The 26,322-nt window shown below is 44.5% G+C and overlaps 1 protein-coding gene across 1 annotated transcript in view; it reads left to right on the top strand.

Annotated features, from left to right (window-relative positions):
• The window catches only part of itpr1b (inositol 1,4,5-trisphosphate receptor, type 1b), a 367,911-nt gene that overhangs the window by 216,324 nt on the left and 125,265 nt on the right, over positions 1–26,322 (top strand). Inside the window, exons 38-40 of the mRNA XM_084317431.1 lie at positions 12,141–12,179; positions 14,037–14,170; positions 14,924–15,101. Of these exons, the coding sequence (XP_084173557.1) occupies positions 12,141–12,179; positions 14,037–14,170; positions 14,924–15,101 (351 nt within the window). The remainder of the gene's footprint in view (positions 1–12,140; positions 12,180–14,036; positions 14,171–14,923; positions 15,102–26,322) is intronic.

Here is a 26,322-nt window from a genome sequence, read left to right as displayed (position 1 = left end):
TGGAAAATGAGTCTTTGATAAGCGACGGGGCGGATTAGACACATAGCCATAATTTAAAACATAGATTAGGCGATATTAACGTTAACATTGGAGTGGATTTGGGCATTCAAGGGGGTAAAAAGGAAAACACGGACTGGCTCTCAAAGTGTTAAGCACAGAGGTATAGTGTACTGTGCAAGTAAAAGGACGTAGCTAGTTATCTATTCTGAAAATTACTATAGAATCCTGGCATACCATAGAAAGTACAGTAAACATGATGATGAGTTAGCCATTACAGAATCCTATTGGATCGGAGGTGTGCTTTTTGTGACTTCTCGCTGAATTTTTCATCAACATAGTGATATTGCTCCTAACATAAAGTCCTCTTATAACAGTAGTGCTACTGCACATACGTGCAGCTGACTGCCCATACTGTATGGTCAGATGTAATTTGTCACAAGACTCTCACACACAAACATACACGTGTGCCTGACCTGCTGTATAATTTCCACCGGAATCAAAAATGACTGCCACCTCAAATCAAATGTATTTGTAAAGCCCAAAATCACAAGTTAATGTCCCCATAGGCCGGACAAGTCTTCTTTTAAACAATTCAAGAAGAAACATCACAATAAATCGAAGAACAAAAAACGAGCAATAGGAAAAAAGCACCACAGGCAATGTGGAGGAGAGACACCTTAGAAGGGCCGTTCAAGGGGGGGATCCCCCTTCTTGGATGTCGGTGATAATAGTGTTGCTATGGATGATCGATGGGTGGAGAATAAAACAGGCGCATAGATGGCATGTACATATACGTGTAATAAAACACAAATATGTACATGCAATAGCAACTGGGGTACATAAGAACATTTTTGAAAGATTTAAATAGAATAGACAAAAGAAAAAGCATAGAGAAACGAGCGCTAGAATGAAAATAGGATAAAGGCTAAATGTCAAGGCTCGGAGCTCAAAATATCAGTCATATTCTGTTTGCACATGAGTATGTATTCCGCTCGGATCCATTTGAAGTATGGGGGCGACACAGAGAGGATCGCATCATCTTGGCCATCACCACGAGACATCCACTCACGGGGAGACGGGGGCAGGCGTTTGCGTGTTTGTGGTGGGCGGACATAGGAGCAATAGATACATGTAGTATCTCAGACTGACTTTTCTTTCAGTTTTTCATCTTTTTAATTGGGGATGTTTTCATTTGAAACCGCAATTTAAATCTGAATATGTTATTTGGTATAATAATTCACAGCACTGATCTGAACACAATGTTCAGGTCAGATTCCTCTGGGTTAAAGTGCTAAGAAGGTCAGTCTGGTGGGGAAGTTACCATCATGGCGTATCCGTTACTGATGGCGGTCGGTGAGAGAGTTGTGAGCCCCTCAACCATCATAGCAAGAGCAGGTGTGAGTGTATATATAGCAGGGCCACAGGGCCGGGGTGTGTGTGTGTGGCAGTGTGCGTGCTGTGCTCGTGTGTGTGTGTGGCAGTGTGTGTGTTGTAGGGCTGTCGATTGTCCCTAACTATGAATGAGGCTGAAATGAGGCAATTTCTAATGAAATTCAAATATGAATCATCAAATATTATTACCACATTGAAGCGGGCGTAAACTGCTAACCATTAACAAGTTCATTGTGTGTTGTATTTGCTGTTATAGGTAGTACCAATCATTAGGTATTGGGCTACGCTTTGTAACAACCGTTTATTGGTTTGCATCGCAGGCACAAAAGGGACAAGATCCAGTTATGTGTTCATGCTTCTGACTGGCAGTTTACGACTTTCTTCTTCTTTTTTTTTTTTAAATCTTAATGAATTTTGAAACTCGTTCTGACAGCCCTAGTGTGGTGTGTGTGTGTGTGTGTGTGTGTGTGTGAGAGAGACACCAGCCTGGTGCCCAGAGGAAGTGGACATGCACTGCAGAGATCCCCTTTCTGCTTTTGTGCGCGCGATGGGCCTTTCGGAGGAACAGGGGCAGTTGTGCCAGTCAAGTGGGCGGGACTAGCGCGGTGCCACAATATGAATGATGACTGATGTCACTGGACACCCATCCTACTCAGAAGTGTTTATAGTTCCTGGAGGTGGCACCATCAATCACAGTCTATTCCTCAGGATGATGTGTCCCAGCAGTCCGTTCTGGTTCAGGCCGTTTCATGTGATGTTATTGTGTCTTCATTTACGTCTATTCTTGCAGATATTATCCTGACTCTCTGAGTCTATTCTGCCAGTGTTGCCTGCTAACTTTGCCGTTATCCATTTGTCTCGGTAATTTAGCCTCGGCTAAACGTGTGCCCAAGTGGGGAAGAACAAACGCAAACAACTTCAGTATAGAGTGCAACACAGAAGGTAGAATCTTCAAGAAGGGATTGAGAGAGACACGATGAGGAACGAGAGAGAAAACACTTGGAAAGGGTTTTTCCACTATTGCCAACAAGTCTCATGCACTGAATCTCTCTATCTATTTTTCATTCTTTCTTTCTTTCTTTCTTTCTTTCTTTCTTTCTTTCTTTCTTTCTTTCTTTCTTTCTTTCTTTCTTTCTTTCTTTCTTTCTTTCTTTCTTTCTTTCTTTCTTTCTTTCTTTCTTTCTTTCTTTCTTTCTTTCTTTCTTTCTTTCTTTCTTTCTTTCTCTCTTTCTTTCTTTCTCTCTTTCTCTCTTTTTCTTTCTCTCTTTCTTTCTCTCTTTCTTTCTTTCTCTCTGTTTCTCTTTCTCTGGCTCTCTTTTTCTCTTTCGTTCTTTCTTCTCTTTCTCTGTCCCTCTCTATATCTCTCTGTTTCTCTCTATCTCACTCTCCCTCCCTCCCTCCCTACATGCAGTATCTTAGTAATGGAAATCCCCTCCTCATCCCTCACAATAGCATGACTGTACCAGATTTTTTTCTTCTTCATTTCAACCACCACTCGTGAGAAAGAGATTATGGTAAAGTCTGAAGTACGTTGACAGTAACATACTAATAACATGGTCCTCTCCCTGAACGTCAGCAAAATGAAAGAGATGATTGTGGACTTTAGGAGGTCGGGGGCCAGGGACTACAGCCCCCTCAGCATCGACGGGGCACCGGTCGAGAGAGTGAACAGTTTTAAGTACCTCGGAGTCCACATATCCGAGGACTTGACATGGACCACACACATTGACAGTGTAGTGAAGAAGGCACGGCAACGCCTCTACTTCCTTAGGCGCCTAAGGAAGTTCAAAGTGAGTCAAAAGATCCTCAAGAACTTCTACTTGTGCACAATAGAGAGCATCCTGACTGGTAACATCACATCCTGGTTTGGGAATAGCACCGCAGCAGACTACAGAGAGTGGCCCGTTCAGCCGAACGCACAATTGGAGGTGGGCTTCCCACTCTCCAGGACATTTATAACAAGCGTTGCAGGGCCAAGGCTAAGAGAGTAATCAAAGACTCTAGTCACCCAAACAACTGCCTCTTTGAACTGCTGCGGTCAGGCAAGCGCTACCAGAGTCTCATGGCCAGTACAGAGAGACTGAGTCAGAAGGAGCTTCTATCCCCAGGCCATCAGGATGCTCAAAGACAAATGTCTTTCTCTGGTCTGCATCCCCTTAACAAGTGTGTGTATTGAGCCGTACTGTATTGTACCCATTCTGCAATCTGTTAAATAAAGTTTTCATTCATTCATTCTCAATGACAATGACACTATGTAACAAACCATCATCTACACTCACTGCACACACATCCTCATGTACACACTCACTTTAAACAAACACTCACCTCACCACTCACTTTACTCACTTTAGACACTTTAACACACTTTATATTTATCTATTATTAAAGAGATTTGCACTACATTCATAGCTCATTTGCACCGTACCCTAAGTTTTGTACCTCATCTCATTTCTGCATTGTACCTCACTGTTACTCATTTTACTCTGTATTGTATATATGTATATTGCTTGAACATTCCCTTACTTACTTTTTAATTACTTTTTTTACTTACTTTTTCTTACTGTATGTAGCACACTCTCATGGGCTCATACAGAAACAAGCATTTCATCAAAGTATTCTGTATTTTGTTGTGACAAATAATAAACATACTTGAAACTACTAATAACATGGTCCAGTAATAATAAAAACATAGTCCAGTAATACTAATGTAATAACATGGTCCAGTAATACTAATAACATGGTCCAGTAATACTAATAACATAGTCCAGTAATACTAATAACATGGTCCAGTAATACTAATAACATGGTCCAGTAATAATAAAAACATGGTCCAGTAATACTAATAACATGGTCCAGTAATACTAATAACATAGTCCAGTAATACTAATAACATGGTCCAGTAATACTAATAACATGGTCCAGTAATAATAAAAACATAGTCCAGTAATACTAATGTAATAACATGGTCCAGTAATACTAATAACAAAGTCCAGTAATACTAATAACATGGTCCAGTAATACTAATAACGTGGTCCAGTAATACGAATAACATAGTCTAGTAATACTAATAACATAGTTGAATAAATATTGTTAACCTCAAGGAGAGAAGTGTGCCGTCTTCACATTATTTGTATTCTGTTTCAAGCACCACTCCTAAATGCAGTGTCTATGGGACACGTTGTACACATTCCCCCATCCCCAAAATGCATGTCAATGATTTATTTATGTCCTGCTCATAAATTACCAACAGGCAAGGGACAGTGTGCATTTTATACATCGCAAATGCAGTCGGATATTCAACGACCTTCCAGTTAGTCAATACGGTATGTGCTCGGTTGACTATAAGGTTGGTACATACAGACGGCGCATGCAGACACATACATGCACACTTTAAATGTTGTTTTGTTTTTGTTTAATTCACCAATTAAGTTAAACATACAAACAGTTTGAGTTTCAACTTGGCTTTCAGGGTAAGAATATGAAGAGCATCATCTCTGCTGCACAGCCTGGCTACTTATTACAGCAAAAACAGGATGTTACTAGTTACCACACACACACACACACACACACACACACACACACACACACACATCTGTATCTTCCTCTCTATCAATCTGACTCTCACACTTGCAGATGTACACACACACACACACCTACTCTCTCTGCTTTTATCTTCCTCTCTATCTATCTGACTCTCACACTTGCAGATGCACACACACACACACACACACACACACACACACACACACACACACACACACACACACACACACACACACACACACATGTGTGCGCCCCCCTGCACACAGCACGTGTTTGGACCCAGAAGGGGGCCCCCGGGTGGAACTCCACGTTCCCCACTGACCAAAGCACTGACTTGCCCCCCCCTCCCCCAGCAGTGATTTGAAGCCCAGGCAGAAGCATTGCTGCCTCAGCCTCCGCTCTTACATAATGTTAGTGTCTAGATTCCATCGCTTGGAAGGAACGTTGGCTGTGATCTAAGACTGTAGGGGGCCATCACTTGTCAACCAAGCTGCAGAGCCATAACTCATCATTTGCATCTAAAACGTTGTATATGAATCTATCCCTGACCTTTGCCCTTACATTAACTGCTACCACTACCCACAAATAAAAAAATACAATAAAAAAAAAAAAAGTTGCTTCCGGACGATGAGATCTAGACACTACTGTCACGTAAAGCCTCGGCTACAGAAGAGCCTCACCCAAACCCTCTGCACCCGCCTCCTAACCACAACCCCACCACCACCTCCCTCTGAGAGCATGAGTTGTCAGCTAGGCTCCTGCGTGATTGACCCCCCTATGCCTGTGGTTGCTGTGCCTTGTCTGCTGTGTGTATATTGTACGTGTGTGTGTGTGTGTGTGTGTTACATTTGTGGGGTGACTTGAGGGGGGTTGAAGGGATACTGTAGTTTTTAAAGAAGCGTTTATTTGTTAAAAGTGATACTATAGATTTTAAAGAAGTGTTTCTTATTTGTTAAAAGGGATACTGTAGTTTTTATAGAAGCGTTTTTTATTAGTTTGAAGGGTAAATGTAGTTTTTAAAGAAGCGTTTATTTGTTAAAAGAGAAACTAGTTTTTAAAGAAGCTTTTCTTATTTCTCACAAACTTGTGTTTTTTTTTTTCACCCTTCATTGCTCCTTGTCGGTTTGTACATGGGTGCGTTTGTGGTTTAAGAGAGTGTGTATACATGGGTGTGTTCCTGTGTCTGTACATGGGTGTGTGTGTGTGGTTTGCCACAAACTGAGTCCTTTCAGTCAAAAACCACTGTTTTTGTTTTTCAGATATTGTAAGGAGAAAATGTTAGCATTAGCAATGCTAGTGGAAGTCATTGGGCGCCATGGACAACGCCATGCTTTTTGCTCCCATTGACTTCCACTTGCATTGCCAGTGAAAATGTCAACATTCTCTGTTTGCAATACTATCTAAAAAGATAAATAAATAGATACTGGTGCCAGAGCCTTTTGAAGTGCCAGTTGCCAAATCCGATACAATTCCGAAAATATCCTGATATTTGATAACTGATTTGAGGTTGAAGGTAGATTATGTAGTGTATTTATTGTGTTGGTCTGATGTGTTGGTTTGTAGTTGAGTAGAGACATGGGGAGGGGGTTTTACTGCTGGCCACACCTCAGACTTTCAGAAATTCACACAATAATAAATAGTTAATAATCAATAAATACCAAGCAGGGCTCTTTTGCCTAGAGGTCGCTGTTTGACAGCATTACAGATTCTACTTTTTAAATGTAGGGAAACAAATTTAAAGGGGAAAACTACCTATAGTATGTAACCCCCCCCCCTCCTTGAGCTTGATCAAACTGTTCCCTGTGTGTCGTTCACGTGCACCCCCTCTGTGCGCATGTGTGCGTTTGATGTGTGTGAGTAGGCTGCCAGGGGTGGAAGGGTCAGAGATGGATAATGTCGCCCTTTATGCTGGTGATGATGTAAGAGGGTCTGCGGAGATAATATGGCTTTAGGACTGCAATGTGTTCCATACTGGCGTTATGTAAGAGAGATGATTTCTCTGCAGTGAGAGAGTGCGACTGTGTGTGTGTGTCATTCCTGCTTGCCGTATGTGTCCGTGCCGGCTGATTGCAATCTCCTCATTATCCTGACCCCTGCTACCTCCTGCCTGGCGGTCTCTCTCTCTCTCTTTAACTATTTTTTTTTGTGTAAATGTTTCGATGCCTCCTTTCAAACTTCTTTCTCTGTCTCTTATTTTCAATTTATTTTTATTTAGCCTTTCAAGCTTTTCTGTCTCTCAGTTTCCCTGTTAATCTTCCTCCACGTTCCCCTCTTTCGTAGTGCTTGTTGAATTCTCAGCACAGCTACGGCACTAAAATATTTGATTGCATTCAAGGAGCCTCCTACTTCTATATTTCTTCTCTAAATTTGGGCTTGGAAGCCCCCGCTTGTTTTTATGGTTAATATTTCTCCACAACACCCCCCCCCCTCTTTCTCTCTCTCTCTCTCTCTCTCTCTCTCTCTCTCTCTCTCTCTCTCTCTCTCTCTCTCTCTCTCTCTCTCTCTCTCTCTCTCTCTCTCTCACACTCTCTCTCTCTCTTCCCCCCCCCCTGTCCTCCATTGGTGCCAGTGCTGCCTCTCCCCTCTCCCTCTGCCAGTTGGCCTCAGCCAGCTAGTCAGTCCCTGCTTGTCCTCATCTATCCTCTCTGCCTCCGTCAGCTATTTTCCACCAAACTAGCTCTGGTTCTTGTACCCGTTCCATTCAGGGTTCTTGGAACCTTGGTGCTATCTAGCGAACCGGCCCACTGTTCCGCTAGTTGAGAGGGGAACCATTGTAATTGAGGATGCGTTGTCAACAGAGGCTGTTGCACTATAAGTCTTACTTTTATTTTTATTTTTTGTTCGGCAGACCGCGTTCTCTTTCTACTTTCTAGCTTTTCCTGTAGCTTTCTAGATTTCTCACTTGACTTCTCAATTGTCACCTTCTCCATCCTCTTTTTCCAACCTGCAGAATATGACACGCCCACTGTTATTTTTTTGTTCCAACGGGGAACCAACTTTTCGGGTTCAAAACCAATTTGTTTTCGCTCAGAATGGTTACAAATGATGTGCATGTTGGTGGAAAAGGTGTGTGTGAGGTGAGGGCGGGAGAGAGACTTGATGAGGGGTAACGGGTGGGGTGTCATGTCATCCTCATCCCCCGTCAACAGGGGGAGCTGCAGACGTTCCGCTGGCCTTTACGTGGCAGTGTTCCAGTTTCCCTAGTGCTGCACGATCCTTGGGTTCCAGCCAGCTCTCTCAGGCAGCAGTTACATAAGAGCAAGAGTGAGAGAGAGAACACTCTTCTTTTTTTCCCTTCCTGGAATCCTGGTCACTGATGTGTGACCTTCAGCAGTAATTGCCAATAAAAGTTTGGCGGAGCTGTTTACTGAGAGACACTGGCGGCACTGCAGCAGCTGTTTACTGAGAGACACTGGCAGCACTGCAGCAGCTGTTCACTGAGAGACACTGGCAGCACTGCAGCAGCTGTTCACTGAGAGACACTGGCAGCTGTTTACTGAGAGACACTGGCAGCACTGCAGCAGCTGTTCACTGAGAGACACTGGCAGCACTGCAGCAGCTGTTCACTGAGAGACACTGGCAGCTGTTTACTGAGACACTGGCAGCTGTTTACTGAGAGCCACTAGCTGTTTACTGAGACACTGGCAGCACTGCAGCAGCTGTTCACTGAGAGACACTGGCAGCTGTTTACTGAGAGACACTGGCAGCTGTTTACTGAGAGACACTGGCAGCTGTTTACTGAGAGACACTGGCAGCTGTATACTGAGACACTGGCGGCAGATCCAGGGTTGGGGGATGGACAGTTGCTCCCACACAACACCTGTTAACTGTTTCAGGCCTGCGTTTGATGCCATGCTGAGCACTGATGTTAGACGAAAGCTAAACAAACCATTGCTCTGTATCTCCCTCCTCCCCTGCTCCGTTCCCTCCTCTCTCTGTAGCTTTATCATTTTGTTTGTTTGTCTTGGTGTCTGTTTTCTCTGTCTTTTCCTCTGCATTTGTCGTTTCCATTTAAATAAAACATTTTTATATATATAATCCTTCCTCGATCACGCAGTTTGGGTTAAGAGTGGCGTCGAGTGGAACCGATGTGTCTGAGGTCACGGGGGGCAGCTGTGTTCATGTTTGCTGAGGCGAGGTTTTCTAGTACATGAGAAAAGGCAAGGACACCGGGCTCTGTTCTGATCAATTATTAAGGCAGGGAACGAGGTCAGATTCAGCGCGTGATAATCGCCCCGCCGCTCCGCACGGCAGACTCGAGAGCGCCTCGATCATATTCTACGTTCTAAATTGAATTAGGAAGTAAGACCTGATGGGGTTTTGAACCGCAGCCCTGTCTGCATGCATCAGCCCCTGTTCCAGTGGAAATCTAAAGTACTGACGTAAACGGAGGCCCCTTAAAAAAGGGGAGATTCCGTCCGATCTTGTAATTACTCAGCCGGTACTCTGAGGCGGAGTAGGATTTAACCCTGCTGTGGTTTTGTGCGATTTCACTCATTGGTTTCTGACGTTCACTCTTAACCTACAGACTAATGCAGTTCTTTATTTCCACAATGCACAGGAAGTCAAACGTCTCTCTCTCTCTCCTCTGGGAGGCTGAGCCGGACGACGATATCTGTGTCACTTGTGACACATCACACGTGTCAGTTTGTCAGCTAAATTCACTCCGTGTTTTACTTGATGGACCATTTTTTGTTTGTACATTTTTATTGATTTGCATGAATAATATTGCTTATGTCAGACAATCGTTTTTAGTTTTTCCTTTTTCAATGTCTTTTTTACCCCCCTGCAAGTCAGAACACACTATTTTCCTGTCATACTGTATATGGCTTATGACGTTTCAGTCTGTATAGGTGAACTTTCACTATGTCTCCTATAGCTAGACACAAAGCAAAGGCGTTCTACCCACATCCTAACCTGCGATGTCACACCACTGTGGTGACGCTCTATAGAGAGAACGAATTGGAAGGTGATGGAAAAGGGTGACTGTGTATCCAGAACGGGTTGCTGCCGATAAACGGGAAACATTTTGCGGCGCAAACTATAATATATTGCTTGTTTAGAATGTCAGTGTAAAAGTACAGATAAACATGGTTCAGGCTGTACAGTGGGTCTGTGCTGGAGTGCTAAGCTAGTCTTGGTTAGCGATTTCCCTCCATTTTTGTTTTCTTTTTTTCCATTTAGCTGACGCTTTTATCCAAAGTGACTTACAGATTGTGAACAACATGTCACCAGGAGGGGTACATCTCTGGCAGCTAAGGGTCAGTGGCATTGTTCATCAAATAGTATCGAGCTTGAGTGTTACACTCTTGAGTGCATAGTAGTATAGACACATTAGCAAGATAGGTAGTAGTATAAGAATAGTAACATAGGGCGAGCTCCCGTAGCTCACCGCGTACCTCGGTGCTATTTCTGCGTCGGGGACAACCGTGCTCGTCACGGATCTGGGGTACACGAGTTCGATTCCCGGACCCGCCGTATTTTCTCAGAGTGTCTTCCCCTACTCTACATCCCATTCAACCTGTTTCTGTCGGTCATGCTTGACCAGAAAAAGCGATAAACGCTAAAAAATAAAGTTTAAAAAAAAAAGAATAGTAACATAGTAGTAGGGAACATAATAGTAAACAGACGGTATGTATATATATATATATACTGTATTTTTTTCAGATATTGTTTGAAGAGGTGTGTTTTTAGTCAACGGCAGACAATTGGCTGGGTTTCAGTAGTCCTAACTGGTGGTGGGGAGATCATTCCACCATTGTGGAGCGAGGACTGAGAATGACCCGCTTTGATGACCCCAGGGGCTTGGATAGGAGTGGGTCTGAGGCGGCCAGCAGATGCAGAGTGGGTCTTGAGGGTGTGTAGTTGGAGACCATTGACCGGAGGTAGGAGGGCTGCTGAATTTAAATTTGAAAATGCCTCCTCAAAGGGAGAAATCGATCAGTGGTATGACATCACTAATTGGGTTTCTAGCTTTGGGACAAAGTTGTTTGTGTTCACCAATAGAAGCCTTTCACGGAATGTTTAGAATGCCCATTTTTTCCTCCATGTTGGAAGAAACAACGGTTGCCATGTGTTGATGTGATAACTAGTGAGAAATATATCAACATTTATTACTGTATCTTGTAAGTAAGTCACAGTGAAACATTCTTTCCAATGTTTTACCCACCCTACCACTGCACAATAAATACAATTGGGTAACTACATTCCGTGCAAGGCCTCCTTCCTGATTTGACTCTGATTGATTGATTGAAAATTGTATTAACAGATTGCAGAATGGGTACAATACAGTACAGCTCAATACACACAATTGTTAAGGGGATGCAGACCAGGGAAATACTTTCGTCTTGTTTACATCAGGGTCCCCCATTTTCAATTCATCATAAATGATGCCAGTATAGCAGTATAATGCAAGTCTTGAATTAAAGTTGCAAGTCTGTAAGATTTACGATCATTTGGGATGAGATCCCCTGTATTCCAAATCTCTATTCCGAATGATGAGAGAATTACAGAGAGCACCTTTTAGGTGGTAATTCCTCTTTTAAATCTCCAAGCCGTTCCTCAGCCAAGCGTTTACTGTCCATGTGTAGCGTAGGCTCTGGCGAGACGCTTTTCTTTTGCACACGCCCCCATAGTAAATGTTTCTTGTCTTACTAATCCTCCCCATATTACAACCTCTTGGCACAAAGCAAGGCTTTCTTCTCCTGCAAGTAGGTTAATAGCGCATGCCACTCATAAGCAGCATAAACAAAACCGTCATGTTTCATTGTGTAAGACTAGGTTCCATGAAGAGCGCATGTACACACAGGGCACACAACATTGTTGTTGTTTCATCATGTGTTTGAGGCTGGGAAATGTGGCATAACAACATGGTTGTTGTCCTCTGCCCCCCCCTGCCCCCTGGTTCTTTTTGAGTCATGTGCTTCTATTACTGTCGGGGGTGGGGGGGGCGGGCGGGCGAGCAAACTGTAGCCAGGCAGATCTCCGGGAGGCCGTCGTGGTGCTCTCCCTGTCCCACGGAGTTAGGGAGCTAGCGAGAGGTGGCCTGGCGTTGCATGACAAACGGTAGTCGGTTGTTTACTGTACCTTATCCGGTGTTGCCAAGGGAGGGTGCGGCTCTTTGGAGTCAATAAAAAGGGCGACAGCTTGACTAATGTTCCATCTGAAACCTCCACTAATGACCAACCTTTTTCTTCCCAAATCAGCTGGCCCCTCCTCCGCCCGAGCCAGAGGTTCCCGCCGAGGTGTGTTCAACACCCGCATTGGCTCCTTCTCTGCCAATATGGGTCGTTGCTGATCAATGTTATCTGTGGTGTTTTTTTTTTTTACCTTACATTTCATTAGACTAGCACCACTCTGTTTGACTCATCTTTACACCGAAAGAGTTGAAGTTCCTCCACGTCTTTCCTAGTTATTTATCCTGGCCCGCTCACCGGTACACACAGATATTCCCCCTCCACAGAGCTTTTAATCACACTGTATTTATTGACCGTAGTTTGTGTCCTGCCTTTCCTCCATCATACTCTCTGTCTCTCCTCCTTCATCTATCATTCCCTTCATCCATTCATTCATCCTTCCATCCATCCAACCCCTTCATATTTTTTGGGCAAGGTCCAGTATCCCGACCTTCTCTTCTGTGGGGTTGTTAGGAGCTATGGGCGAGGTGTTTTTCCGTGGCAGATGGGGAACATGAGGTTTACAGTGTGTCAGTAACGCGCTGGCTCCATTATGTAACCTGGAATAGGGCTCCATTTCTCTCTCCCTCTCTCTCTGTCTCTCTCACACCCATGGCTTGGGCCCCCCTCCTCCCAGCAGCACTCTTATGTAATTAACATGGTTACATTTGCACCGCCGCCATATGAGGGAGTCGCCAAACAAACGGCACCATTTAGAAGAAATTAGTGTCAATAATGATGTCAATAGTGGGCCACATTAATACCTAGTCTCTTAACTTATTTTTATTTATTTATTTTATGCTTAACCTCCCCCACTGAGCCTTGCATGATTAGCACCCCGTCTCACCTCTACCCCGACACGACCACTTCCCTGTTAACTGCATGATGTAATTTGCCCTGATTCCCTGCATGCTAGGAAAGTGACTAATTTGCACTGTATTAATACCCTCCTTTTATTTTCCCTTTTTTGTTTTCCTAATTTCCTTTTTCAAAATTTTTTTTATTTATTTAATTTATTTTGTATTGCTTCCTGCTAACTCACCCCACCCTCAGGAGCTTGATCCTAACCAACCACAGAAGCAGCTGGAGGACCAGAGGAGGGTAGGTACTAATCAACCCTGGGTCCAGTCCGGTCTGGCAGTACAGTACAGGCTGAGCGGTGCACTCCCAGGCTCACTGCTTCACTCGGCATGGCCTCTAACTGACAGGGTCCCTGCCTCACCTACTAACAGGCCAGGGAGTGGCGGGTTGGGGGGGGGTGGGGTATCGATGTGTTACAGAGGAGATTGGAAAACGGAGAAGTATCTCCTTCCAGCGTTACCACGTTGGTCCAGACACATGATGTCACAGGGGAGCCTGAGCTCAGGAGGAACCTCACGTAGCCGTTACACAACCACCTGACTCACTGTCCTGCACACAACTAAACCGTGGCTCCCCAGTGTGTACCAGCATGTGCGAGTTATGGAGGGTTCAGCGATCTTACGTCAAGAGTGTGACCTTTTGAGCAAGGCCTGATGTCCGAGGTCAGAGGTCAAATGAGGGGATGTAAAGTGTTGTTTTGATTGAGCCTACTCACTTAGAGAAGCATCTCGGTAGGTTCCAAAGCTACTCGAGGTCAAGATCAGAGGTGAAAGGTCACAATGTGACCATGTTGTACCACAGATAACATTTGTTATTTGGGCTTTTTATTTAATACAATTTTTATTGTTAATTATTGTTAATTGTAAACATTTTATATAAACACCTGCAGTCTTTCATACTTACTTGTTTGTGTTGCTGCCCATGGTATACTTTGTGCTCTAACAGGACTTGAGAGCAGTTATTGTAACCTACTCTAAATAACATTGCTGTTGGGATCCAGCTGTGCTCCTAGTCCAGATGAAATGTCTTTGGACTTCATGTCCTAACGTCCATTATCTCTGATAGGGTGAAGCCCTCCGGCAGATTTTGGTCAATCGATACTATGGTAACTTCAAACCGGGTGGAAGGAGAGATAGCCTCACAACTTTCAGCAATGGTCCCGTCAGCCCAGGAGGACAAGGGAAAGCGCCAACGGGTCTGTCTCTCTCCGTTTGTCAGTCTTCACGTTTTGTGTCTCAAGGCATGTTTACTTATCTTTTTATATTTATCTGTCTTGTCTGTTTGTCTGTCTGTCTGTTTCAATCCCATCAGTGACATTCACAATTCCACAGTCAATGTACTCTTTCATAGCTGCCATTTATTCATGCCGACAATTTGGTTTCGGGCTTTAATCACGGATGTGACTCGTCTTTCATTACCATACGTAATGGTAATAATGAGTTTCTCTTCACGGCCGTGGCCTCGTCATTGTCCTCCCTTAAGCCCTTGGTTCCAGACTCTGTCCCTGAGCAACATGCACCCTCTCATCAGCCCCATATCGCTGGCTGTGCTGTTGCCAAGCGACCGCGGAGCTCCAGATTAGAACGGGCCGTGGATATGCACCCGCTCACCCAGCCAGAGAAACCTCCGGTGGGGGTTGTTACCTCAGAGCTGCTTCCTTAGCTGGGGGTGGCTTCTGGAGCAGCAGCAGGGAGAGATATAGAGGGAGATATATATTTATTTTCACACGGTTGAGAAGAGAGAACATTGCACCATGTCCCAAATCTGGCCATCGTTTCCCCTAACAGGGCGCGGACGGCTGTAGTTCTAAATTATGCGTTTAATAAACCAATGTGTTCAGTAACAGATTGTGGCCTCTACAGTACATATTCATCTGCTGTTACTATGTCACGCGGCTGTCAGGAGTATATTGACGGTGCGGTCTGTCCCCCCTGCCCTTGTCTAGTTGTCAGCTCCGGGATCGGGGGTCGCGGGGAGCTGCGCCTGGCAGAGGTCCAGTGCCACCTGGACAGAGAAGGAGCCTCTGACCTGGTCATCGACCTCATCATGAACGCCACCAGCGACCGCATCTTCCAGGAGAGCATCCTATTAGCCATTGCGCTGCTGGAGGGCGGGAACACGGTCATCCAGGTGCGCGGGGGGGCACAGGGTTCAAGTGCACACGGCAAACACACACTGCAGTAGGGGGGCTGGGTGGACGGGTTTAAACGCCCGATTCATAACCAAATGCAGCCACTAAGGAGACATTCTCTAGTTGACTGGCTTAGCTTCTCTAGTTAGAGCTAACACTACACATCAGCTGAATATGAGTTCTTAATTGTATTCATTGTATTTCATGGCTGCAAAATGTTACTTTACCTCAGTACTCACTCTTATTTCTCCGAAGTTGCCTACTGCAGCTTTAAGGAGAATATCTATTCACTAGGCTTGAAGGTGAATGGGAAAAGAGAGAAGCGGGTGTGTGGATTCCAGACACCAGGGTAGTAGATGCTATCTCAGTAGGTTGAAACGCAGGTTCAGTGATGCTGTAGCAGCAGCAGAAGTGTTTACAGGACACGGATGAAGTGACAGACTTCAAAATGAGAAAACAAGAGGGTGTTAACCTCTTAACTGGCACCGACCCGCCCCCGGGACCTTTTGAGGACGATTTGCCCACCGGCGCGACGCACCACTTTGCCGACCTCTAGCGGCTCGGGTCTGCATTTTTTTTAATACAATATATTGTGACGAGCCTGGTGGTGTTCAGACTCATCACGGTTCAAAAACGAACAAATTCAACTGTCCACACAAGTGCAATTTATTATTATTTTTTTTTTATTGGTCTTTTTTCCCCCTCCATTTTCCTCCGATTTTCTCCCATCCCAATGTTAGTCGTATGCCAATTCCCAGTCCCTTCCTGGTCGCTGCGCACTTACCCCCCACAGTCAGATCATCTGGGAGAGTGGAGGCTACCACGTGCTTCCTCCAACACACGTCCAGCCAATCACCGCTTCTTTTCACCTGGCAGCGCGGATTCTCATTGAGAGGGCGTAGCGTGTGGGAGGACCACACTATCCCCCTCAAGTCCAATCCGCGCTTAGCAGGCGCCCCGACCGAACTGTAGGAGTTGCTGTTTACAACGACCCGGACCCACCCCGCCAGCTTCTCCCACCCTCTAATACAGCCAATTGTATTAGTGCAGACGGCCAGCCAAGCTGGTGACAACCCCGGAGCTGTGAGCTGGATTCGAACAGGCGAATCCAGCTCACAGCTCCGGGGCTGGTGACGAACGCAATCTCCGCTCGGCCACCTAACCGCCTCAACACACAAGTGCAATTTCAATCAATAAGAATATTTATTGAATAGGGCAGAATATAGTCCGATGGGCAATTAGAATGGTCGTAATACTACAGTCCAAGGTCAAAAACACAAAACAGGCTCTTGTACAAAAAAGGGATTGTTCAATACCCAGAGTTTCTCAGCCAGTCTAGGGGTCCAGTACACAATGAACACCTTCTCGCCTTCACCTCTCCTCTCCACTACCTCTCACCTCACAAAACTCCGTAATAACAATCTCTCTCTCTCCGTACTTCGCTCCTACCTCACCTCCTCTCAACTAAACTCTGTCTGTCCTAGTGTTTTATGTTATGTGTGTCTGGTGTGTGTGCGTGTGGGATGTGAATGATCTCGTGGTGCACAGGTGTGTTCTATCAGTCCTAATCAGCTGCCTAATTGCTTCTCCTCTCCTCCCGTGGCAGTAGTATCTCCCATCCTTCACATAGCCATGGGACGGGGGATGATATCTGCCACAATATATATATAATTGAAGCACTATTTGTTGCCTGTCGATTGCCATTTCAGGCGACAAAATCCATTCAGTGGTTCTCGAGTTTACTGGAGAGCTTTCTTCTTCTTCTTCACAGTTTACCAAAATCGCTCCTAATCACTGAACGGATTTCTATGAAATTTGGACATGTACTACATAAGACTTTAGGCTATGTAGTACTTGTATTTGGAAATACTATATTTGGATATTGCAACTACTACAGAAAAACGTGAATAACACATTTTTCTACAACTCAAGTTCAGACCTATGTTACTCTATTTCATTAGCACTAAAAGTGATCTTTCTTTATTGTATCAGAAACTTCAGAATGTTGAGACCAGGCTTATGCATGTGCTATAAGTATAAAGATACAGGGCGGCTAAGTGGCACAGTGGGCAAGGCGCTCGCCACTAACGCAGGAGATGCTGGGTTCGAGCCCAGCTCTCAGCGTTGCTACCAGCTTGGCTGGTCGTTCATACTAACACAATTGGCAGTGTTAGGGATGGGAAAGCTGGTGGGTGGGGATTGGACGTTGTGGACAGCGACTCCTACAGGTCAGTTGGTGCGCCTGTACAGCAGAATCAGGAAGCAACGGGGGCAGCGTGAGCCTCCCACGCGTTACTTGCCGCTGAGAGATCGCGCTGTGCAGGTGAAAAGATGCGACGGCTGCCTCCTCGTGTACCGGAGGGGACACGTGATGCAAGGCTTGGTCCTCACTGCAGCCGACCAGTGTGAGGCATAGTCTAGCAATGTTCGAGACAGGGGAGGGGAGAATGGACCTGTCTCAAAACCCTGCCCTCTTTTCTTGATCCTCCAATCACAGCTGTCGCTTACCTCTGACTTCCTCGTACAAACAAAGTTTGTACGAGGAAGTCAGAGGTAAGCGACAGCTGTGATTGGAGGATCAAGATAAGGGGCAGGGTTTGAGACAGGTCAAGGGACAATTGGCGAGGCGAAATTGGGATGGGAGAAAAAAAAATTAAATACGGAGGAAAAAGTGGATACAAAAAATAAAGTATAAAGATACGCTTTTCAAAAAAAGTATCCAGTCCTCAAGTTCAAGTTTAAAAATTGCCACTTTTCTGGGCGCCAGTTAAGAGATTAAAGGCTCAATTCATAATCCAAATGCAAACAAAAAAAATCTTATTATTGTAATTTCTTTTTAATGTTTATAATTGTAAACACAGAGTAAGGAGTAGATTATACCTGTATTCTGATTTGCAATGGGTTGAGATAAAAAAAGATATATATAAAAAATTGGAAAAGCATATTTTTCATCTACAAGTTAAACTCTACAACGAATCATACCCGCCATAAAAACGGCAGACTGGGGCTTTAAGGCTTAAGCGTTTAAAGAGTTGAAAATAAAACACATTAAGATAATAAAAGCCAGTCACTGTTGTGTTTTGAACTCAGTGACATCAGCATTCCTTGTCGAGTCCCACAGAAGGGAAAGTGAGGCGGTGCGTAGAAGGGAAGCAGGAAGCCAAGTCAGAGGCAGGATCAGTGGTCTACTGGTGGAGGTCCAGGCCAAACACGTCACCGCCTCCCCACGGTGCCAGCCAGGGGTTGCTACGGCAACACAACCCTTTGCTAACCTCACACGGCAAGGTTTAGGAAAGAGGCAGCTACACTGATTGTAGGGCAATTACATTTCCTGGCAATGCAGGGTGATGATTGAATGTGTGTGTGTGTGTGTGTGCGTGCATTGTGTGTATGTGCATTATTTGTGTGCACATCCTTGTGTGTGTGTACTGACTCAGAGAGTGCTTTTGTGCCTGTGTATCTGAGTGTGTATTGGTTTGTGTGGTTTGCATTGTGTGTATGTGTGCTCTTGTGTGTTGCCGTGCATAAACAGGACCGTTTTTGCAGTGTCGCTACCTGACGAGGTCTGACTTCCCACAGCTACAGTGTACACAAAGAGACTCACATGCCTGCCGTTACATAAGAGGCTGGCTGGCTGGCTGGCTGGCTGAGTAACGCCCAGAGCACCGGGCCTCCTAACATTCCAACTGGGCTCTTTAACTGGGTCACTCTGTACTGGTGGAAAGGGAACACTGACAGGAACATCGTCCTGGAGGCCTCAGGAGAAACACAGAACCCTAAAATCCCATGTGTCTCCCTGGAAACACCGGTAGACCAGCTCTCTGGACAGACCTCAACATCTGGTTCATGTATATGGCAGGTGCATGCTGTTGTTGATTTAAACTGCATTGAGGTCAGGTTATGTTAATGACCCTGGTGGCCTGTGTTGTGTTGTTCTGTGTGTTCCTGTGCTGGGTGTGTCTTTTCTAGTGTAAATTATACTGTACCATATTTTGCACATTTCTCACAGCAAAGTTTGAGAGAGTAATTCAGCTGTTGAGTTACTGCCACACGGTCATAGTGGTTGGGCTGCACTGTAGGAAACATGTGCACACCCTGTGCTGCTTGCCTTGGGCTGCACTGTGGGAAACATGTGTACACCCTGTGCTGCTTGCCTTGGGCTGCACTGTAGGAAACATGTGTACACCCTGTGCTGCTTGCCTTGGGCTGCACTGTGGGAAACATGTGTACACCCTGTGCTGCTTGCCTTGGGCTGCACTGTAGGAAACATGTGCACACCCTGTGCTGCTTGCCTTGGGCTGCACTGTAGCGAACATGGGTACACTGTGCTGCTTGCCTTGGGCTGCACTGTAGGAAACATGTGCACACCCTGTGCTGCTTGCCTTGGGCTGCATTGTGGGAAACATGTGTACACCCTGTGCTGCTTGCCTTGGGCTGCATTGTGGGAAGCATGTGTACACCCTGTGCTGCTTGCCTTGGGCTGCATTGTGGGAAACATGTGCACACCCTGTGCTGCTTGCCTTGGGCTGCACTGTAGCGAACATGGGTACACTGTGCTGCTTGCCTTGGGCTGCACTGTAGCGAACATGTGCACACCCTGTGCTGCTTGCCTTGGGCTGCACTGTAGGAAACATGTGTACACCCTGTGCTGCTTGCCTTGGGCTGCATTGTGGGAAACATGTGTACACCCTGTGCCGCTTGCCTTGGGCTGCACTGTAGGAAACATGTGCACACCCTGTGCTGCTTGCCTTGGGCTGCACTGTAGGAAACATGTGCACACCCTGTGCTGCTTGCCTTGGGCTGCATTGTGGGAAACATGTGCACACCCTGTGCTGCTTGCCTTGGGCTGCACTAAAGTAACTCAGTGAGACAAATGTCATCGTTATTGAACAATTTGCTCTGCATTCTCTTAACTTAAAAAATTGCTATGTAGTATTCTGTATCTCATTTAGGATTTTTTGGGTTTATTATTCCTGTGGTAAAATTACCAGTAGGCTATATATGATAGGCTGGGTTCTTTATTATCTGGCCAGTTTAGACAATGCTGAAGAGGGCACCTTGTTTCAGGACAGCAGCCAGGGCTTTCTCTCCTGCTGCTGAGTGAATGTAAACCATATCAGCAGACACGTCACATCTCTACCTCTTACATAATCCCGGTCCTGCCTGGCCCTGTTTCGGGACAGAGGATCTCCTGTTGTCCGAACTGCAGAGCGACGTCATCTAGGTTTCTCCAGGAGCCCACAATGCAGCGCACAAAGCGCTCCTCTTCTGTCATCACAGGTAGGTAGCCTGCTGTAATGTGGATGCCTTCTGGCTAGGGATGCTCGATATTAGCTTTTTTACCTATACCGATATTGTCCAATTCTTAATTTCCGATACCGATATCAACCGATATCAACCGATACCGATATATGCAGGGTCCCCCCCCCCCCAAAAAATTGAATAATTTCAGGTAATTAACATTACATATCTCTTGTTGTGGAATTAACACAACATTATGCATACTTTTGACAATAAATAAAATCAGAATTTGTTCTTACTTGCTTGCCTGGGTAAATACAGGTTATAGAAATGTAAAAAAAAAATTAAAAAAAAAATTTGAAAACCGATACCGATATTTTCCGATATCACATTTTAATGCCGATATCGGCCGATAATATCGGTAGGGCGATAATATGAGACATCCCTACTTCTGGCCACTACCCTCCTGTCTTTGTCCCTGGCGTATTGCATTGAACATTGACCACTCATATTTGCGCCAAGAAGCCGACAGAAACGTACAAATCTCGTATGGAAGAAAATGCTGCCACATTGCTGGGATGTTGCATGCTAGCTAGCTAGCCAAGTAGGGGTAGGATGATACGAGTAACTCGCGATACAATACTGATAGTTGGCCCTCGATAACAATAAGATCACGATACGGGGCGGCGTGGCTCAGGGGTAGAGCGGGTCGTCCAATGATCGAAGGGTTGGTGGTTCGAATCCCGCTCAAGCCCATGTCCATCCCACTGCCGTTGTGTCCTTGGGCAAGACACTTAACCTACTTGCCTCGTATGAATGTGTATGCATGTGAATGAATGTTGGTGGTGGTCGGAGGAGCCGTAGGCGATGATTATTCGCCACGCTTCCGTGAGTCTGCCTCAGGGCAGCTCTGGCTGCAATTGTAGCTTACCACCACCGGTATGACTGTGTATGAACGAATAATGGACTCTGTAAGCGCTCTGGGGTCACTGGGGTGTCACGAAGAGCGCTATATAAATCCAATCCATTATTATTATGATACATAATCTGATTATAATCAATATATTGCACGAAATTTCATCTACACAATATCTGTAACTGAAGAAGAAAAAATACTCATAAAAAGCAGGAATTATGTATGTATTCACAGAATTTACATGGAATCTTATCAGATTATTTAGTGTGCATCACAAACTGGCCAATTGTACATGAAACGATGTACAACAAAATTTCATAGTGCCTCTTTAGCACACACTGACCACAACTTGATTATTATTAACTATTAATTATGTCCCCAATGGGAAACTTTGTTACCAAAAATATATATACATCAAATATTGATACTTGACGTCACTATATTGATATAATATTGGCATGCTAAATGTTCCAATATATTGCTTTATTGATCCCCATACCATAGCTAAGCTGCGCTGTCGTTAGTTGGTCAGGACGGTAGTGGCTAGAAGGCATTACAGCGGGCTGCCTCTGTGGGCTCCTGGAGAAACATGAATGACATAGTAGTAGTGGTAGTTTATTTGTTCAGTCATCATCTCACACAATACAATATACACCATCATTTATCAATATTTGATTTTTACAGTGACTGAAAAGGTACAGACTGAAGCATAGTGCTTATATGTGCCTGTCCTATATTCTTAACAAAAAATTTACTCAAACGGTATCCTAAAGAACAAAAGCAAACAAAACAGTATTATTCACCCTTGTAGTTTTCAAAAATAGCTTTACAAACCATTTTCTTAAAAACCAAAAGCGAATGACTCATTCTTAACTGTATATCAGCATTGTTCCACAAGTTAACCCCAATAATAGAAATACACCTCCTTTTAATTCCTTTCTTGGCTTTTTGAACAGCAGATTTATGAATGCCCACCATTAGAAGCGGGACAAAAACATTCCCGCAGATCTCCTTGTACTTTGTTTGTTTTTGAAGTCATCCAGAGCTGTACCCTGGCCGACTCGTATTCTGGGAAAGATTGAGTGAGTGAGACTGAGAGAGAGACTGCTAGAATGATCCCTAGTGGAAGTGTCCTGTGGCCAGAGCTCTCTGCTAACTGGGTGGGATGATCTGGATGTGTTTTATATCATATGTATCCATATGTGTTTCAGAGACTTATTCAGAAACTGACCTTGCTATGGAGGTATTGTCCTCCTTAAACATTGTTTTAGATGGTATTACAACAACAAACATATATATACCATGATACATTATTGCTACCATTCAAAATTGTAAACATATCATATTGCCCACCTCTACTGCTAGCCTAAAGCAGCCCTGATGCATGAGACACTCTACAGGCCAGCATTCCTTCCCTCTCGAGGGATGTTTTTCTGCTAACCATACTTTACTAATTAGGGACTTTCCCATGGAAGCTCAGATGGAACATCGGGCTAAGTTCTGAGAAAATGAACAGACGACACACTTGCAGAGATGGGCTACTTGTATAGACTTTTTTTTCTTCCTTCGAAAAAAGATAAATGAAGAATATTTTTTTTATCTTTTTTTTATGATAAACTGGTACAGTAAACGTCATTACATTTGTTTTGTGGATTGAACATTGAGCTCAGGTCTTAGAAATAGTACCCAACAGACACATAGAAAACATTTCTCCTTTCACAAGCTCTAAACAACAGAGCAGGGCAATATACGTTTTGGCGACTTAGCTGTATTTGACGGTATCGTTTTCCAGTACAAATTACAACATGATATGACATGTTTTTTTTATCTTTATCTTGTAATACAATTGTCATGGTCAATTTTATTTAACTTTTTAATACGCTGCAATTCATCTTTCACGCTGCAGAGAAGATGGGTGGGAAAATGTATAGGAAGCGATGTCTTCACTGAAAGCTAAATAAAATGTGCAGTTTAAAATATCAATGTTTCTAAGACCCTAGACTTGGAAAATCTGTTTCTCAATCAAATACGCCTCATCTACCTTTACTGGTAGGCTATATGCAATTTTACATCTCACTCCATTCATTTTGTATCGTCCCATGTCTCCCTAGGGAGTTCCACATCACAGTCATCTCTGGGCCATATCTAATGTGTAGGCTACTATCATGTCAGCGGTCCTTGCTACGCTAGTGACTCGTCAAAACAGCTCTGCTGTTTTTTTTTTTTTAAATGTCTTCCGTGAACTAGGTGGGAACAGGATGGAAAGAGATCCCACCCTGATCATGACATACAGTAAGAGCAAAATGGCTGCCGTGTGAATATGGTCAATGTTGTCACATAGACACAGACATGGTGGACAGCCTAAAATAAATAACACACACACACATGTACTCACATATGTGGTAAGCCACCTCTAGTCCCACCACATACACAGACACACGTACAACACACGCTACCGCACACTACCCAGAGAAGCTGGGAGCAGGTTTCTTCCTAAAACAGCCCCTGATGTGTGTGTTATGTAAGAGAGTGGAGGCCGTCTCTGTTTTTATTCTACTCCTGGTCAACATCCAGCCCACTGGCCACTCTCCAGTGACCTCTGACCCCAGCCTCTCACAGAGGGAAACGGGTGTTACTGCTGTTACTCAATAAGCATGCAGCAGCATGCTACCACCAACACCCTCTCCCCACCCCCTCTACCGCCTCTGTTTCAAGTTCACTTTTCAGCACCTCACCTACTGGAGAGCTCATTAAAGCCTGCTCTTCAAAATCTAGGCTGCTGTCTGCAACATAAATTAGTAGAGTGGGGGTGGGAAGGGTGGGTGTTGTTACAGAATTGTATTGCAATATTCTTTCATAATCAATACACTGATTACAATTATCCATACTTTGTACAAGTAAGCTATAAAATCGCATTAGGCCTACTTCTAAATTCCTATTGGTGGCTGTTTGATTGTTAACTCAACAGCACAATGAAACAGGGGGTTTTGTACTTTGATTGTTGTTTAATAGATTGTGTATTAAGTCACTGGTAAAACCGATTTGTTTGGCCGATTTGTTCTTCGTCGAATCAACTAATATTTTTAGTAGTTTTTTTTATGCTTTTTACCATAACTGAGTTATTTGCTGAAAAAGGATTATAATTATCTTCGATACCAGATCTAAAGTGACTGCATGTGGGAAACCCAATTTTACAGATCTGTCGATTAAATCAATGAGTAGTTTAGTCGCCTAAGTATTTCTTTAGTCGAGAACAGCCCTATCCTAGTTGTGAGACACTATAAGCCTGTAGCATTCTATCTGACAGCAAAGAGAACAGCCCTATCCTAGTTGTGAGGCACTATAAGCCTGTAGCATTCTATCTAACAGCAAAGAGAACAGCCCTATCCTAGTTGTGAGGCACTATAAGCCTGTAGCATTCTGTCTGACAGCAAAGAGAGATGGGCTTCTTTGCTCTCATCACCCTGATGCTACCACTCTGTCATGTCTCTGGTGACATGACTCTACAGTAGATCAAAGTGCACATGTTTTTGCTGAAGAGTGTTCAGCCAATTGAAGAGGCCGACGAGTGTCTAAGGCTCCGATCATCGTTTCAAGAATAGTCCTTAACACTTTGAGTGCCACGGGGCCGGTGCCCCGGAACCCTGTTGCGTGCCACCACCCAATTCAATGACGGAGCTCTCATATTTGCGAACGCATAAACTATATCTTAAATTATGGCTATGTGTCTAATATGGCCGTCGCTTATCAATGACTTGTTTGCAGTCAACATTGTCGAAACTGATTGTTTTTTAATCGGTTAATTTCCGTTTTTTTTTTTCTGAATTTCTGAAGATTCTGTGATAATCGCCCTTTACTGGAATACACTGGAATACACAAAACACGTTGTCATTTTTCGGCCTATTTATGAATCGTTTTCAAAAACGCTAGATTATCGATAGTATATGTGTACTTATGCACGCTATAGAAGCGGGCTGAAAAATCGAGTATCTTATTTCCTGATCGCACACACACATACACACATATGGCACACGCTGATATATAGGTGAAAATAGCTCTGATTATCCCAAGACTGGTAAAATAGATTTCTTACCTCAGATCAGATGTTCTCCAAAAAGATTATTCCAATTCCTGATCGCCATTCCAAATATCGATCGTGTTTATTGATCCAACGCTGGGTACTGGAAACACACTTTCTCCGCTGTTCTGGTGGTGGGCAATGACTTCGATCGTCTCCGGTTACATGCCTGACGAGTAAAATGTGGAAGCAGGACTTTTTTTCTCCATGCGTTTCATTCAATCCAATCCAAAGGGCTGCAGTACCATCCAGAGAGACGATAGGGGGCGGTATTTTCCCTGTTCGAGTTCAGACAGATCCCCACTGGTAACGTGAGGCTAGATTGATGAAAAATTTATGGAAATCGATAATACAAAAAATAACTATTAAAAACTAGATCTCTCGTCAGCTGGCACTCAACGGTTGGCATGAACTAACGAGAAATCTTGTCGCTGGCACTCAAAGTGTTAATGGTTATTGTGTGTGTTTCTTGTGTGCATGCGTGTACGTGACGGATTCTCCCGAAGACGAGCTCACAGTGTGGCGTTTTCGCCTTTTCACTGAAAGCTACCATCTGCCTTCTGCCACAGCTTGATGGAGCAGGTCTCCGTGGTTACCAGCTGGGTGGGCACAGTACGCCACAGAAACCCTCCGATAATCACAGCCATGGCTCTGTCGCTCACCGAGGTGTCGGGGGAGAGAGAGGGGTGAAAGAAAGAGAGGGGTGTAAGAAAGAGGGAACCGGGTGGTCGATATATAAATAGATCTTACATAACTGGCCCTTGTTGATGCCAAGAGTCGGGGATGGCAGCTGAGAGAGGGGGAAAAGAAGAGGAGGAGGAGGAGGAGGAGGAGAAGAGGAGGAATGCAGAATGACCTTGTTTTCCTAGAGGAGGCCCCAGCCACGACGAGTATAGAGGAAGATGGAGAGCGAGGAATTGGGCCCCCAGCCTACTGTACTGGACGTGACTGGCTGTTATGCAGTCAGCGGAGCTCCCATGGGGGC

The sequence above is a fragment of the Notolepis coatsorum genome, assembly GCF_963971535.1.
Source record: "Notolepis coatsorum genome assembly, chromosome: 6".
NCBI lineage: Eukaryota > Metazoa > Chordata > Actinopteri > Aulopiformes > Paralepididae > Notolepis > Notolepis coatsorum.
This window is presented reverse-complemented; position numbering and strand designations above follow the sequence as displayed.